The 18,088-nt window shown below is 40.0% G+C and overlaps 1 protein-coding gene across 9 annotated transcripts in view; it reads right to left on the bottom strand.

Moving 5' to 3' along the window:
• The window catches only part of CALD1 (caldesmon 1), a 194,765-nt gene that overhangs the window by 10,415 nt on the left and 166,262 nt on the right, over positions 1-18,088 (bottom strand). For 7 of the 9 annotated variants that reach the window (XR_004032978.1, XR_004032982.1, XR_004032979.1 and 4 more), the window contains 5 exons: positions 17,576-17,721; positions 11,048-11,309; positions 8,307-8,447; positions 366-409; positions 192-273 (listed from right to left, as the gene is read on the bottom strand). Coding sequence is in view for 4 of the 9 variants with exons in the window: in XM_030825712.1 (XP_030681572.1) it covers positions 192-273; positions 366-409; positions 8,307-8,447; positions 11,048-11,309; positions 17,576-17,721 (675 nt within the window). In the remaining 5 variants the exon portion in view is untranslated. The remainder of the gene's footprint in view (positions 1-191; positions 274-365; positions 410-8,306; positions 8,448-11,047; positions 11,310-17,575; positions 17,722-18,088) is intronic. The other 2 variants (XR_004032980.1, XM_030825713.1) reach the window with 1 other exon arrangement.

Raw genomic sequence — 18,088 nt, 5'->3', positions numbered from 1 at the left:
TTGCCACTGCACTCCAGCCTGGGCAACAGAGTGAGACTCTGTCTCAAAAAAAAAAAAAAAAAAAAAAAAAAAATTTCTAACACTCCTGTGGCTATTGGACTTGATTATTGTCCTAAGTGTTTTTATGATTTTCTATGTAGTCAGAATCTATTTCTGTTCAGCAGGACCATAATGCTGAGGACAATTCTCACCTCAATTGCACTGGTATACTGCTCCAGTCTGCTGTCAATCTTGGAGACTACTGCTGCTTGATGGGTCGATTTGACACCACTGCTAAAAAAGTAAAAACATACACATAAAAATATGAGAATCTTCTCATACATATGCTAGCTGATTAGCTCAATTGAACCATCAACCATATTTACCTTTTCTGCACAGACTTATTCAAAAATTCTGCTCGCTCTTCTATCTAGGAATTGCAAAAGAAAATAAACCCAATTAATATTTCAAGCTTATAAACAGTATTTCTCAGCCCAGGCCAATATCATTCCTGAACCTGTTAAATAAACACACCAAAGAGCATATAAGGGTATTTGAGTTACTGTGCATAGCTCTGCTAGAAAGCAAAACTACATATAAGGTATTTGATAGTCAGATTTGGGGGAATGAAGGTAGGATTGATACAGGATAGAGAAAATGTGTTTAAAAAAAACGAGTTTTCAAGGCAAAATAAAGACCAGACAGAAATAGAATAAAAATGCCTCTAAAACAATATAAATCAGTGGCAAAATAATCAAATTTTAAGACTAACATAATTGGCTGGGTGCTGAGGCTTACGCTTATAATCCTAGCACTTTGAGAGGCCAAGGCAGGCGAATCACTTGAGGTCAGGAGTTCAGGACCAACATGGTGAAACCCTATCTCTACTAAAAAATACAAAAAGTAGCTGGGTGTGGTGGCATGTGCCTATAGCCCCAGCTACTTGGAAGGCTGAGAAGGGAGAATTACTTGAACCTGGGAGGGAGAGATTGCAGTGAGCCAAGATTGTGCCACTGCACTCTAGCCTGGGTGACAGAGTGAGCATCTGTCTCAAACAAACAAACAAAACACAACAACAACAAATTTAAATAATTTTTTCAAAAATACACACTGTTAACCTTTAGGATGTATTTACTAGAGACATACCATGCTATTTGAGTAACAAAATTTTCCCACAATGTTTTAACTATATATTTGGTATGTAATAGGATTGAATAACTAGGAAATATGAACTAGTCCCTTATTACTTAACCTGATTTCCTAACTTGACAAGGGTCAATGATCAAGCCTATTGTTGAACTTAATTAGCCTTGGAACGTAAAAGATGGGGTGCAGGTAGAATGAGGATGGGGCACAGCTCATCTGTAATGGCTGGGGCTTCCCATGAAGCCCCTCTTAGCCCAAGTGTGAAATTAGGAAATAAGCCCAGAGAAACAGGGGTGGACATAGAAAAAATCAGCAGTTAGTAGTCTTTGATGAATTCTTTTTTTTTTTCTTTTTAAAGCTAGGAACTTTTTGCTAAAACTGAAGCTGCTAAATCAAACATTATATTTTACTGAAACTGTATCACTTAAATTTAGATGTTAGCAGTAAGCAAATATTTGTTGAATCCATGCCACACCCAACTCCAGGCTAGAAATATCCTCTGCCACCCATCACCTATCAATACCATGAGCAAGTACCCTCTTTGCTTATGACTGCATGTGCCAAAGCACATGCACGCTGAAAAGTTCCATTTTCTTCCCTGTTCAGGACAGCCAAGAAATCTACTGGATTATAGTTGCCCTAGGCTAGTATGTTTGAGTGACCCCTTGTCTCAGTGAGTCTCGGTTAATATGAGAAATTACCATAGACTGGGTGGCTTAAAACAACAAACATTTCTCACAGTTCTGGAGACTGGAAAGTCTAAGATTAGGTTGCCAGCATGGTTGGGGTCTGGTGAGACCTCTCTTCACGGTTTGCAGATGGCCACCTTCCTGCTATGTCCTCATATAGTGCAGAATAGAGAGGGAGCAAGTAAGGTTCTGTGTCTCTTCTTACAAGGGAACTAATCCCATTAAGGGGGCCTCCACCCTCATGACCTAATTGTCTTCCAAAGATCCCACCTCCTAATACCATCATATTGCAGATTAGGATTTCAACATATGAATTTTAAGGGGATACACACAATTCTCCAAGATGTGAGGGGTTCTTTCTGACCCAGACTGGTCTGGGATTCATGAGCAATTAATAAATACCATATTTTTTTTTTAAACATGCTTCCTCTCTAATATCAGTTGAATAACACTTTTATACATATTAGTAAGAGCATTTCATTCTTTCTGATGATTTCCTACAAAGACAAAAGCAAACTCTTACTTAAAAAACTTTATGCGGCCGGGCACGGTGGCTCACGCTTGTAATCCCAGCACTTTGGGAGGCCGAGGCGGGCGGATCACGAGGTCAGGAGATCGAGACCACGGTGAAACCCCGTCTCTACTAAAAATACAAAAAATTAGCCGGGCGTGGTGGCAGGCGCCTGTAGTCCCAGCTACTCGGAGAGGCTGAGGCAGGAGAATGGCGTGAACCTGGGAGGCGGAGCTTGCAGTGAGCCGAGATTGCGTCACTGCACTCCAGCCTAGGTGACAGAGCGAGACTCCGTCTCAAAAAAAAAAAAACACAAAACACTTTATGCAAAAAAGTACTACAAGTAGTGCTGAGTTTATGGGATATATAAAACGCTTGTAAAGTAACTCTCATTTTTCTGATTTTAATTATAAACTTAGAAGTATATTTCTGTAGAAAAAAATCCCAGGTGAGTAAGATGAAACAGTTTAGAACCATGCAATGCACTGGCACTTTTAATAAATATCACCCATCTGTCCATCCATCCATCCATCCATCCATCCATCCTATTTTTATCCCTGCCAGCCTGTCAGCCAAACAATTAGCCAATAAATAATATATTGAGTGCCTTCTATATAAAATTGAATACTAATAAATAAAATAGTGCTATTGATCGAATTGTGTCCCCCTAAAATGCATGTGTTGAGGCCCTAACCCCCAATGTGATTGTACTTGGAAATGGGGCCTCTAAGGAAGTAATTAAGGTTAAATGAGATCATAGCGGTGGAACCCTGATCCTACAGGATTGTTATCCCTACAAGAAGACACACTAGAGAGCTCACTCGCTCTCTTTCCACCATGTGAAGACACAGTAAGAAGGCAGCCATCTGCAAGCCATGAAGAGGGCTCTCACCAGAAACTGAATCTGCTCGCACCTTGATCTTGGACTTCCAGCCTCCAGGACTGTGAGAAATACATTTCTATTGTTTAATCCATCCAGTCTATGGTATTTTGTTATGGCAACCTGAGCAAACTAAGATAGACAAGCTCTTATTCTTTTTCTTTTTTTTTTTTGAGACACAGTCTCACTCTGTTGCCAGGCTGGAGTGCAGTGGTGGAATCTCGGCTCACTGCAATCTCTGCCTCCCGGGTTCAAGTGATTCTTCTGCCTCAGCCTCAAGTAGCTGGGACTACAGATGCGTGCCACCACGCCCAGCTAATTTTTGTATTTTTAGTAGAGACAGGGTTTCACTATGTTGGCCAGGATGGTATCGATCTCTTGACCTCATGATCCGCCCATCTTGGCCTCCCAAACTGCTGGGATTACAGGCATGAACCACTGTGCCCGACTGACAAGGTCTTATTCTTTAAGGAACACAGAATTTAGTAGGGAAGACTGGTAAAGTATATAAAATAAAATATTTAAAAATTAACAGTAGGTACAATATTAAAGAAAAAAATGCTGTGTGTGTAAGAAGTAACTATCTGGGGGAGTTGGAGAAGGCTTTTCAGTAGTGTTGATATTTGAGCTGAGATTAGTAGTTTCTGGTTTACGTGGTTTCAGAAATGAGTTTATGAAAGTGAGGAAGGAAGTGCATGGCTTAGCCAGGAAAGGGCATTTCTGGCAAAGCAAGCACATGTACAAAGATTTGGAGAGCCACAAGGCACACAGCGTGGTGAGACTGAGGATAAGGAAAAATTCAGTGTGGTGGGAGGATAGAGGCACCACAGAAGGGGATAGTGGAGGTGAGAACTGTTCTTTGTCCCACCTGCAGCATCTTTATGACTCAGGGATCATCTTTCTAACCTTGGCCATGGCATTTATTTAAATCACCGAGATTCTCAGATTCCTACTCCTCCTTTTGCTTCTATCATAGCTAACATAGCTTGACTTCATCATTGCATTTCACACATGTTGTCAGGATGCACTGTCCATTTACTGATGCATTCCTGCTAGAAAATATCCTAGCTTAGTGGCTCTACGTAATTTAACAATTTGTACTGAATTTGTATATTAAATGTTCTGTTTAAGGAGTTTAACGAAGGAAATTGGTTCTTCTGAAGACCAAGAGGTGGCAGTATTGTCTCGATAAAACTTGGAATAAAAGCACACTATTCGTTTTAGAAAATTGGTGCTCTCATTACTCCACACCCTGCCCCCAACCAATAAAGGCAATAGAAATTAAAAAATCTTTGAATTTAATTCACTTAAAATCTATTCTTTATTACATATGAAAATCAGTCACTGCTAACATAATTTAATGATGAAAAACCAGGTACAGACTTTCCCAAACAAGGAATAGAAATCATGAGATATTTTTTTAAAACACACTAGTTGATAGTATTTTGATGTCAAATAGCAAATATTTTTCCTCCCATTGGTATTCTACAGTGCTAACTTGTGACCACTTATAAAAGTTGCAGGGCCAAGGGTATCAATAGCTATCCCAATTACATTGTAGCATATGAAATTGAGCTTGAAAATCAGAGTCACAGCAAGTTCTTCAAGGCACATACATGGAGGGAAGCATAGACTGTCTGCCCCTGAGTATGTGTCTCTCTTACACAGAAATTTAAAATATCCTAGACCTTTTTTATACATCTACTTTAATCAATTGCAGACAAATGCCTCTCCACCAGAGGGAGTAGATAAATGGCTTCCTGGGGGTACTGGATGAAACGGGAAGCCAGCATCTGGTTGAGGGAAAGACCAGAGAAATAAGTAGGTTGAGAAATTTGGTAGAGAAGAAATAATTAAAGAGGAGGAGGAGGGTAGGTTGTAGTTTCTCCTGGAAAAAAAAAACAAAAAAACCACAGTAGAATTTGGAAGTCTAGATGACTACTATTTTCTTCATGTAACCAAGACTGTTCAAGGAAGGCTTGGGTGGGATTTTAAAGAAGGTAGAAAGACAGAGCACGGTTTTCTTTTTCTTTCTTTCTTTTTTTTTTTTTGAGATGGAGTTTTGCTTTTGTTGCCCACGCTAGATGGGCAATGGCGCGATCTCGGCTCACCGCAACCTCTGCCTCCCAGGTTCAAGCAGTTCTTCTTCCTCAGCCTCTTAAGTATCTGGGATTACAGGCATGTGCCACTGCGCCCAGCTAACCTCTGCCTCCCAGGTTCAAGTGATTCTCCTGCCTCCTGAGTAGGGATTACAGGCACCTGCCACTTTGCCTGGCTAATTTTTGTATTTTTAGTAGAGACGAGGTTTCACCATGTTGGCCAGGCTGGTTTCAAACTCCTGACCTCAGGTGATACACCTGCCTCGGCCTCCCAACGTGCTGGGATTACAGGTGTGAGCCACCGCACCTGGCCTTGAGAATGGTTTGCACATTGTTAAATGGTTAAAAAAAAAATCAAAAGAAGAATAATATTTAATGGCATTAGAAAATCACAATAAAATTACATAAAATTCAAATTTCAGAGTTTATAATTAAAGCTTGCCTACTCCACAAGGCCTTGTCTACTCATTTTGCTCTGCTCACTTTTGTAATTCTTGAATTGTTTCTTTGAGGCAGTCATTAGTGGCATCAGGGCAGCCACCTTGCTTTGTTCTTTCCCTCATAGGACATAGCACACATTAAGTATTTCATAAATAATCAGATATTAAATGTATAATCCCTCTGTGGCTTAGTTTAAATTTTTCCTGAAGCAGACCTTGAGACAAGGGTTCAAGTACAAATAATTTATTTGGGAGGTATCAGAAATATGACTGGGACCCAGACCATCATAAAGACTAAGTGAGCCGGGCACGGTGGCTCATGCCTGTAATTCCAGCACTTTGGGAGACCAAGGCAGGCAGATCATGAAGTCAGGAGTTCGAGACCAGCCTGGCCAATATGTTGAAACCCCGTCTCTACTAAAAATACAAAAATTAGCCGGGCGTGGTGGCATGCACCTGTAGTCCCAGCTACTAGAGAGGCTGAGGCAGGAGAATCACTTGAACCTGGGAGGCAGAAGTCGCAGTGAGCCAAGATCATGCCACTGCACTCCAGCTTGGGCAACAGAGTGAGACTCCATCTCAAAAAAAAAAAAAAAAAAAGACTAAGTGAAGTTATTTGGGGATTAAAAAATTCTGATTTTCATGTGGAACAAGTAATAACTGTAAAATGTAAGCAGCTTTTGGTCATTTTGGTGTGCCACTTGATATAACCTTACACATATGTACATAATTAACCATCCAGACCTTGCTATGATTCTTTTTTTCTTTTTTTAGAGACAGGGTCCCACTCTGTTGCACAGGCTGGAGTGCAGTGGCACGATCTCGGCTTACTGTAACATCTGCCTCCGAAGTTCAAGTGGTTCTCCTGCCTCAGCCTCCCAAACAACTGGGATTACAGGTGTGCACCATCAGGTCTGGCTAATTTTTGTATTTTTAGTAGAGATGGGGCTTCACCAGGTTGGCCAGGGTGGTCCTGACCTCAGGTGATCCACTCGCCTCGGCCTCCCAAAGTGCTGGGATCATAGGTGTGAGCCACTGTGCGCGGCCAGACCTGGGTATAATTCTATCATGGCTTTGTCCATTGTTGATGCCTTATAACTTAGCTAGGTTGTTGGAAAATGAAATGTTAAAAGTTCCAATCTCTGAAGATTCATTCATTTATTCATCATTTAACAAATTTTTATTATCTTCAATATGATGTAAGGCACTGTGCTAGATGCTCAGTGATGTTAATCCTCAAGGAAACCACCACTGGCAATAATGGTGGACTGATTATAAATCAAGGATGCTACTTTCTTGAGTCCACTGTGTTTTCCCTGCATCTCAACTATTCTATCATCTCCCTGACTCAGCTGATTCCTGCTCCTTCTCTGTTCTCTTGGCAGCACTGTGTTTTACATCAAATAGCAGCTGTGCTCCATGAAGGCTGTCATAGGACCATAGCCATCCTGGAAAAGGATGCTCTCCAAGTCACATTTCACCTCCTCCCACAATAATTGCTTTAAAATTTGCACCTGTACCATTTCCAGCTGGCTTTTAATCATGACAAAGAAAAAATGAACAGCTAGCATGAAAAGCAGCTTAAACTTTTAAAATATACTTTCCCATTTTATAAATTTTAAATGTTTCTATTCTCAATTGCTCAAAGGAATGAGGCACAAGGAGAATGTGGATCAGTGAAATTGAGAGATAATCACCGAATGTCATTTTGATGTATGCCAAAGCATCTAATAAACAACAGATAAAAATTTCACTACTGTCTCTCCTTTCCATATGTTGTAAACAAAGAGAAGCTATGAAATGGCTGAAAGGAGGTGCTATGGTCCAACATTTATATGTTGAAACTGAATCCTTGATGTGTTGGTATTAAGAGGCGAGACCTTTGGGTGGTAACTAGGTAATGAGGGTGGGGCCCTTGTGAATGGGACCAGTGCCCTTATAAATGAGGCCTAAGGGACTAGTGCCCTTATAAAAGAGGCCTAGGGGAGCCTGTTTTCTCCCTTTCTCCTTCCACCATGTAAGGACACAGGGTGAAGGTGCCATCTATGAGGAATAGGCCCTCACTATACACCACATCTGCTGGCACCTTGATCTTTGACTTCCCAGCCTCCAGAACTGTGAGTGATAAATTTTGAGATGGAATCTTGCTCTGTTGCCCAGGCTAGAGTGCAGTGGCATTATCTCAGCTCACTGCAACCTCTGCCTCCTGGGTTCAAGTGATTCTCCTGCCTAAGCCTCCCAAGTAGCTGAGTTTATTACAGGTGTGTGCCACCACGTCCAGCTAATTTTTGTATTTTTTGGTAGAGATGGCCAGGCTGGTCTCGAACTCCTGACTTCAGGTGATCTGCCCACATCGGCCTCTCAAAGTGCTGGGATTACAGGCATGAGCCACCGTGCCTGGCCCCAGTCTAAAGTATTTTGTTATAGCAGCCTGAACAGATTAACATGGAAGGATAGCAAAAAGATAAATGAACAAAGGCCCTGTATAATCAATAACTAAACAAGGGGCTAAAATCCAGTCTCTATCATATTCTAATAGAGGCTTTCTGGGGAAAAAAATACCTTGAGAGATGAACCTTTAGGAGTGAAACACTTGAATGGTTTCTTGTCATCTGACAAGCCATCTTCTGGCATCTTCTGGCGTTTCTCAGCAGCTTCTGCTCTTCGCCTTTCAATCTCTTCCTTTAGCCTCCTCTTCTCTTCCTAAGAGAGAAAGAACAAATAACGAGGCATCAGTACCAGCTTCACAGCCAAAGGAAAGAGTGCTGTAGGAGAGAGAGCACAGTCGGAGAGGCAGCAGACTCAGGCCGCAGGCTAGACACTCCCTTTCTAGGTGGTCACCAGAGGTTTAGCCTGAGAGCTGGAGTTGAGCTGCCTGCATTTGCATTCTAGTGCTGCTACTTTCCAACTGCCTGACCTTGGCCATGTTATTTATCTGCTCTGTGGCTCAGTTTCTTCATCTGTAAAACAGGGATAACAATAGTACTCATTTTATAGGGCTTTTGTGAGGACTCAGTGAGAAAGCACATGTAAAATGCTTAGACCAAGCTTGTCTAACCCATGGCCCAGGGGCCACATCATGCCCAGGATGGCTTTGAATGTAGCCTAACACAAATTCGTAAACTTTCTTAAAACATTATGAGAACTTTTTGTGATTTTTTTTTTTTTTAGCTCATCAGTGATCATTAGTGTTAGTGTATTTTACGTGTGGCCCAAGGCAATTCTTCTTCTTCCAATGTGACCCAGGGACGCCAAAAGATCGGACACCCCTGGCTTAGACTAACACTCATTATGGTGATTTCCCATAGGATGATACATAATCACCACCATCCTGTGGGTCATTAACAATGACCTCACACTTCTGTATATGTAAAACGGATATGAATATTCCTTCTACCTACATCCTAGGAGAGTTGTGAAGACAAATAAATAAGTTATGTGAAAAGCTATCTAAATCTGTGGTACTATATTTGCCAGATGGTACAAGAGGTGACTTTATGGTTGCTCCCCGCTTCAAGTGAATGTATAATTTTAGATGGTTTGACAAACCTGAAATGCTGTAGACATTTCACCATAGTGGTGCAATTGCAAATGTTTACAGACTGTCTCATTAACCACTCTGTGTCTTCATTCCTAGTCTAGAATACTCTGTCTTCTCTATCAGGGCTCTGATCAAGTTGCACAACTTGATTTTCTGAGAGATTTATGCAGTCTTTGGTAGTTCTTAAGCTGTGAGATCATTATCACTGCATGTTCTCAAGCAGAGACTAGATGTTCATCTGTCAGAGGATGTCATAGAAGGATCCTGTGTTTGGTAGTTTAGCCCAAATAATTTCCTAGGTCCAATCCAGTTCTAAGACTTCATGATTTCCCTTTAGCCTTTCCTGATACTCTCCTCCTCTGAATAATAATCATAATAACAATGATGGCAATAATGATATCTACCAATTTTTGAGTGCCTAGAATGTGCCAGGCACTGGGAGCACAGTGATCTATTAAATTATCGGAAGAATCCTGCAAAGTAGATATTATTTCACAGATAAGGAAAAGAAGACACAGAGTAGTCCAGATTTCCCAAGGCCCCAGCCCGTTAGTGACAGAGTTAGGATAGAAGACTGGGCGTGTTCCGAGATTGCACCACTGCATTCCTGCACTCCAGCCTGGGTGACAGAGCAAGACTACGTCTAAAAAAAAAAAGAAGCCTGGGTGTGTTTAACCCCAAAACTCTATCATCCTGATTACTTCCCATACTTCCCAAAAAAAGGTCATTGGCTCATTGAAAGTTGGAGTTAAAAGAGACCTCAAAATAATGTATCCAAATTTTCCATACAGTTCAGGAAAATTTTGCATAGGATCCTTGTCAAAATGCCATTGAAAATCTTTTTTGTTTTTCATATTTTGAATGATGGGAGGTCACTATCTCAAAAGCTCTAGGCTCTGAGTTGGAAGAGCGGGGTCTCCTTACTGATTCTACCATTTGTTAGTCAAGAATCTTCAAATAAGTCACTCAAACTATTTGATTCCTGGTTTCTTTGCCCATAAAATGAGAACGACGTACCTCAGGATGAAAGGAAAGAATGCACTTTGTAAACTGTAGTACTGTAAGTTGTAGTTGGTTAAACATTATTTCATATGCTGAGCCAAAATGTTCCTCCTTGTAACTTTATCTGCTGTTTTTAGCTCTGTCTTAAAAGATGAAACAAATTCATCTGTTTATAATGATGGGGCTTCTCCTGCATGTCAGGCACGGTATGGGGTCCTGGGTATACAGTAATGAACAACGCAGATACTGTCCCTGCCTGTTTACATTCTAATGTACTTACTTGCTCATTAAAAAAATATATTAAAAAAAATCTTCTCTATAAAAACTCTCCAACTATTAGAAAAGAAGTATCACATAACTTCATTCTGGTAACTAATTTGCAGACCTTTCATCCTTTTCAGCTTTCTAACTTTTCCTTTTTGAGAGGCAGTAAAGGGTTTTAATGATGGGGCTCCTCCTGCATGTCAGGCAGACACAAGGGAGACCTCGGGAAAGTTACAAACAAAAACAAAAACAAAAACAAAAACTTCTCTGTGCCTCAGTTTTCTCATCTATAAAATGGGGATTAGTACCTACGTCAGCGAGTTCTTAGAAGCAGTGGACAAATTAATATGTCTACAAGTTATAGAACAGTACCTAGCACATGGTAAGTTTATTATTCTTAAAAAATATTTTTGAGAGCCCATGCTCAAAAGAGCAGCCGCATGGCACTAGGGAATTTTCCCGGGCAACGTTCTCAGGGGGCTAGCGCCCGCTTTACCTCCTCTCTGAGTTTTCGATCGGCTTCCTCCTGCTTCCTCCTCTGCTCTTCCTCCTCCAGGACCTTCCTTCTCTCCTCCCTCTTTTTCTTGAGTTCCTCCAGCTCCAAAGCCGCCTCCTGCTGCTTTTGTTTGAGCTTCTCGAACTCTTCGCTCTCGGTCTCCCCGCGACGACGACGAAGCTCCTCCAGCCTTTTGCCGGCTTCCACCTGGGGGGCGCCTTCAGCCTCCTTGGTGTCCACGCTGGCCCTCCCTCCAAGGCGGCTATGGTTGGGGGGCAATGGAAAGAGGTTTACATGCTTTTGCCTGTAGTCTCCCTGGAGGAAGGGGAGGTCGGTCTGCGGCTTTTGCATCCCAGACCAAATACCCACTGCCTCTCATTAGCCCAAGGGGCAGGTTGGGGAAGGGGTCTGCCCGGAATCACAGAGTCCGGGAGCCTCTGCTCTGCCACTTGTGCTTCGTTTCCTTAGCTGTAAAATGGGATCGTAAAGTTATGCAGCAGCTGCTATGGAAACAGTATGGAGGTTCCTCAAAAAATCAACAAGAGAACTACCACGTGATCCAGCAATCCCACTTCTGATACACACCTAAAAGAATGGAAAGCAAGGTCTTGAAGAGACATTTGTATACCAGTGTTCATAGCAGCATTATTTACAAGGACCAAGAGATGGATGCAACCCAAGTGTCCATCATGGCAGGAATGGATAAATAAAAGGTGGTCTAGCCATACCATGGAATATTATTCAGCCTTAAAAAGGAAGGAGAAGCCGGGTGCAGTGGCTCACGCCTGTAATCCTAGCGCTTTGGGAGGCCGAGGCGGGCGGACTGCCTGAGCTCAGGAGTTTAAGACAGCCTGGGCAACACGGTGAAACACTGTCTCTACTAAAATACAAAAAAAAAAAAAAATTAGCCGGGCTTGGCGGCGTGTGCTTGTGGTCCCAGGTACTCGGGAGGCTGAGGCAGGAGAATTGCTTGAGCCCGGGAGGCAGAAGTTGCAGTGAGCCGAGATTGTGCCACTGCACTCCAGCCTGGGCAACAAAGCGAGACTCTGACTCTAAGAAAAAAAGAAAAAAAAGAAAAAAAAAAGGAAGGAGATCTTGTTACCTGTTACAACATGGATAAACCTCCAAGATACTATGCTAAATGAAATAAGCCAATCATGGAAATCATACAAATATTGTGTGATTCCACTTATATGAGGGATCTAAAGTAGTCAAATTCATAGAGACAGAAATAGAACTGTAGTTACCAGAGGCAGAGGGTGGGCGGTAGCAGGAAATAAAGAGTTGCTGTTTAATGGGTGTAGTCTTTAAGTCTTGCAAGATGAAAAGAGTTTTGGAGATCTGTTGCACGACAATGTGAATACGCCTCACACTACTTAACTGTACTTTTAAAAATGCTTAAGATGGTAAATTTTAGGTGATGTTCGTTTTTACCACAATTTTTAAGAAGATACATGCTACAACATGGAAAAATGGGTAAATACTATTTATTCTATTTACCTCAGTGGGTTGCATGGGATTATGTATTGTATCAATATGATAGATATCATACCTCTATACTATAATTTATATATCATCTGCAGTATAAATATTAGTTGTTATTAGAAAGGAAGGCATGTAGTCCAAAAGGTTACTTGTGAATGAGTTCAAAAGTCTTGTAGTGGCCTTACTAGTCCTTTCCCATAAGTTACTGGTTAACTTGGGTCTGCCTGGAGTAACGGATCAGGAGGGAAGACAGAAACGTTCAGGCACTGGGAATGGGAAAAAGTGGCTGTAACTAAGGGTAGGCATTGAAGTAAATCCATCTATCTGCAACTTTGCCTTGAGCTTGACTCTAGCAGCTGATCTCTGGCAGATGAAATTACCCATTGCCTCTTGATTAAGAGCTAAACACAGTGATTTATGTCTATTCTTACAGAGCTGTTCCAGGAAAGTCCTTAATGACTGCATTAACCTATGGCTTCAATTTGTGTATTTTCTATGCTCTTTGACCCCAATACAACAGGAATACTCCTTATACAGACTTAAAATTATGAAATTAGCTTGGTATGATGTGGTTAAGGTTATTACTTACATGTCATATGCTTTCTAAACCCTTTTCATATCCACTACTTCATTTAACAGTCACAATAACTGGGAAGATGTCAGGTTAGGTTTATTATCCCCATCTTACAAACAAGGAAACCGCAGGTAAGAGAGAGAATAATATACTCAAACTTTTGGTAGCTAGAAAGCAGTTGAGCCATGATCAGATTCTAATGCTTATCTGTTAGTTGTACTCTTCTTGTAACTATATTTATACCTGAAATTAAATACGTTTTGTTATGAAACAATGAATAAACTGAAATAGAACATGTTATTCCATCTCTCCACCTCTTACCTCAAACCTTCAGGATAGAGTCTGCGAGAAGCGTTTCCTACCTTTGTCTCTAGAGTTTCTACAGTCTAGGTCTAGCTACCTTCCGTGCCTGAGATGAAGCAGAAGCTTCATCAGATGGAACAGCTTATAAAACAGGAAGAAAATGGGTACGTTTTTATATAAGTAAGAACTAAAATTGAAATTATGTTGAATTTTCTTTTGTGATTAAGGAGGATACACAGGGATTTCATTGCAGAATTGGAAACATATTAAGATTTAAGACAGAATGCTATCCCAAGAGTTCTTATGGTAAAATTTTATTTTGGAACTGGTATTTTCAGTATTTTACACAACTATAAAAAGATGGAGACATATCGTTAGCACCTAGTGTGACCCCTGAGTTTCTTTAATAAATTTGCTATATGATACAGTTAGAACACTGATAATTTTAAAACATGTCGATACTCAAAGTAGAACTTCAGTAGAATACAGCGTTTTCACTAACACAGAATTCACCTAAGTTGGATTTGCCTGGGACTTCACTAAGCAGAATTTAATGGCTTAATTTAGGCTTGAAGGCCCTTGTTATAAGTAGTCTTTAAGAGACAGAGATACAGCTTTGCCATTTAAATACTTATTAGCAAGTAGTAAGGTCATTCTTAACTAGACATGAACGTAGATATCCTATTTCTGACACTTTTGTCTAAGGAATGAAGGAATTATCACACCCTAACATCATTTACTACATGTAAAGAATGGTATAGTGTTTCTAGCTGTGGAACAAGAGAAAGAATAAAACAAGAAATGGGCTCAAGAAATACACTGTGCAATATTGATTTTATAATATATATATATATGTATATTATATATATCATGCTTTTGAAACACTGAAGTAGTTCTGAATATACTATGTCCTCCAGAACAATAATTTTCAAGCTGCAGACCAGAAAATCAATTTAGTAGATTGTAATCAACATTTTTAAAAAAGGAAACAAAATATCAGAGTGCACTGCATAGAGCAAAAGAAAGTACCATTTCTGGACACACTTGTTTCAGTTATAAAGATATACACAGGCGTGTACTGGGTCATTATGTAAAATTTATTTCTTACTAAGGGCTTAGGTTAAAAAATTTAGAAGTATTTGTCTAGGCTCTTGTCAGTTACAGGTAAACTTTTATTTTGAACTCAAACAAGGTTAAAGGGTCCCTCAAAACCTTGCCATCAAAGGCTCTTTCAGGGTCTTCTAGGTTCACAGGCCTGTGACTCCTCTCTCAGTCAATTTAGGGTCTTTCCTTTCAAAAATGAGTTTGCTCTTTCTTTGTGTTCATCATATTACTGTACAGGAACTGGACCGGCAAAACACATGCCTATAGAAACATCTATGGATTCCACTAGGTGTCACTCAGTCTTCATTTTGGACAATCAAAATGTCTGTCAGTAGGGACTGGCTAAATAAGTCATAATACATCCATCCAGTAGAATCTAATATCATTAATTATAGGCTTATATTTATTGGCATAGAAAGCAAGCTATGATACATTCTTATGCACAGTGCAAGAATCAATGTAAAATTATAAGTATACTCACACACGTATATACTACATATAAATATACACACGTGTGTGCGTTTATCTTGAATATTTTACACATAGATAAATATCTGGAAAAAGTGTTACTGGTAGTTTTCTTTGGGTGGTGGGTGCTTATTTTTATTCTTCTATTTTCTGAGCGTTTTTATAATGAGTACTTTTTTTCTATAATCGGAAAAAAATCTTTTAATTTCCACCTTCAAAAATAAAAAATCAAAAAACCCTTCATTTTGCACTTTCTATAAAACCCTTGGTATAATTTGCATCGCTATATCTTGCTCATTGAATTGAGATTTTTATGTCATGTTTTAGAGAAAACAAGTGAGTTACAAGAAAACGCAAATATCAAAGGGAACAGTAATTAAACCAAACATAAGCAGCTATGCTCAAAACAGGAGCAAAAGTTTTGTTCACACCACCTCTGCCTATGTGCATGACCTCAGCATTAGGGTGCCACTTAATGTGGAAATCTCTTCCATAAAGTTCTTTCTCCCCCTACCCCACCCCCGCCACTCTACCCCCGTCCTTGGTCCTTGGCTTCCTCAGGTATAAGTCAAGATGAGTATCAGGCCTTTGACCATTAAGAACACAGCTTGTTTTCAGTTAAGCTGGTAGGTACTAAACTTATCTAAATAGAGGCTAGGCTGCTACTCTCTTCCTCTCTCCTCATTTTATATGTATATGGAGCAAAACTATACTTCTCTGCTTCAATCAGCATGAACTTCTAATTGAAACTAAAACTCACGTACGTTGGTGGCTAAACAAAAATAAATAATATGGTAGCAGCTTGTTCCTGTATTTTTTTTTCCCGCCCAAAATAGAAAAATGAAGGCCAGAGTCACATGTAAGGGTTCTTAGCACTTAACTTGTCACCATCCCTTGTGACTATTCCTCTCTTCGAATTACCCAGCTTTTTGGATTTCTACACAATAGGCATGTTAATTATTAATTTGAGCTTTGAAGCTTGTTGGCAAGTTTGCTAACTGTTAAACGGACTTTTTTCTACTGACAGATTTTTTTAAACTTTATTTCTCTTAACAAAAAGCTTATACCTTAAAAGAATCTTATGTTTACAAGACGTCTTTTAAACTATTAATTAAAAAATAGTAATATTAGGTAATATTCATTGAACACTTTTCATGAACCTAACACTATTCTAGGGCTTTAAAACATTAAACTACAGACACTTCAGCAAGTTTTAGACTCAACTTACCAACCTGAATCAACTTGCTTTGTAGATTTTCTATGAATGTTCAATAAACTTAATTTTCACATCTATTCTCTTGGCAATCCCAAGTAATATCTATAGATTCTACCTTTCTCACACCTTCATCATTTTATTTAGATCTTTTATGTACACCTTTTCTTCTGTGTGCTTTAGGTTCCCGTTTGGATAAATATGAGTAGGTTTCTGCTCAAATTTATGTACAGAAAAATTGTTTTGGGGCAACTGTATTTATCCATCTTAGCCTCTTGGACGAGACTGAAATGTCCATCCCTAGTAGCTCCGCCTACTTTTGAATATTACAAAGGCTTTGGCGTGAGGAGCATGTCAAATTTCTCCCTCATACCTGCTTGATGACTTTCTTATTTGAAGTGTTCAGAAAAACAGGGTCTCTAGGCAAGTCTGCAGCCAAGGAACAAGCCCAGGGAAAGCCACATTGCAGGGACCCAAGACTCTTCTCCCACACATCTGGCACAGCAACCAGTGACATAACAGAGGTTGGAATTTGGCCCCAGTGGTTGGAGGGAGTGTTTGTGGGGAAGGAGCACAGGAATCACATAGCCAGCCCAGTGTCTGCACCTCAAGTTCTTCTACAAAATTGGTAGAGAGCTCTCAGGATTCGACTGTATTTAGAAATGAGGATTTACCTGAATATACTGGTCTCATCTGTCTGATAATCAGTTGCCCAGATTTTCAATTTGATGGGGTAGGGGGTTATGTTGAGGGGAAAGCTCAAGCTATACAAGATAGTTTTTCCAAACTGTATAAAATAGAGCAGTAGGTCCATACCCTCTCATTCCCTCTTAGAGACTTCCAAGGCAAATGAACATGAAGGGCTCTCAAAGTCATGTGGTAAAGAAATCTGATGAATTTAGCTTAATTCAATGTTTCCCAAGTATTTCGCCACAAAACAATCTTAGTCTTATGCAGTATTTATTTACAACCTTTAGAAAATGCGTTCTTAAAAATGGTACTGAGAAAGGTCTCTTAGGAAGGTGGTCAGACCATATAGAGAATCATTGAATGATATGAATCCCAGTCATAATATTTTCTAATACACTAATCTCACAAAAGATCAGTGAACAAAAACATGGATGCCAAGCATGATCTGCCTTTCAAAATAATGGGAAAAGCAGACTAAGCCCTGTCTGAGCGATGACTGCTGGTCTTCTGTTAGTGATACAAGAACTGGACTTGCTGACTGAGTATCTCTAAGACAATGGCTAATGACCTCACAACAAAAGCATGCTGCCTGTTTAGCACGTTTCTGTCTGGAAGCACAGGATGGGAAGACTGACTTTTTTTTTTTTTTGCATGTGAACACAGTTACTATTAACTAGTTGCTACTTCTTACCTGAAAGTATTCTCAGTGTGTTTAAGTTTGTGGGTCATGAATTCTCCATTCTGCGACTTAACTTCTGTAAATCCCTTCTTTCGATCCATGAAGCTCTTAACTTCTTCTTTGGGTTCTTTGTCCTTTTTAATCTTTTCATCTTTGATCTAACCAACAGTACATATCAGGAAGAAACAGAACAAGAAAAATCTTATTAGGTTTTGGTTGGTATCGTCAAATAAGACCCAAAATTGTTGGGAAGGCAGAAAACTCGGAAAGAAACCACTCAGATGTGGTAGAGTTGGAATCAGGTTGAATTCTTAGAGAATAAGCTATGGTCCTTTAGCCTGTGAACAAACACCTTTACCACAATTTTAAGAAGGTAAGATCATCCCTGATCTCACTGAGGTTTTTATTTTCAAGAGCAGGGCTAGTACTATTGTTTGGAACCATTAAGTTCTGGGAACTTCATGTAAAAGTAGCTGTTTACAGTTCCCACTGGGAAGAGCAATTATTAGGATGGCTTTGATGGAA

The sequence above is a fragment of the Nomascus leucogenys genome, chromosome 13, assembly GCF_006542625.1.
Source record: "Nomascus leucogenys isolate Asia chromosome 13, Asia_NLE_v1, whole genome shotgun sequence".
Lineage (NCBI taxonomy): Eukaryota > Metazoa > Chordata > Mammalia > Primates > Hylobatidae > Nomascus > Nomascus leucogenys.
The sequence above is the reverse complement of the archived record's forward strand: the minus strand, read 5'-3'. Positions and strand labels throughout refer to the sequence as shown.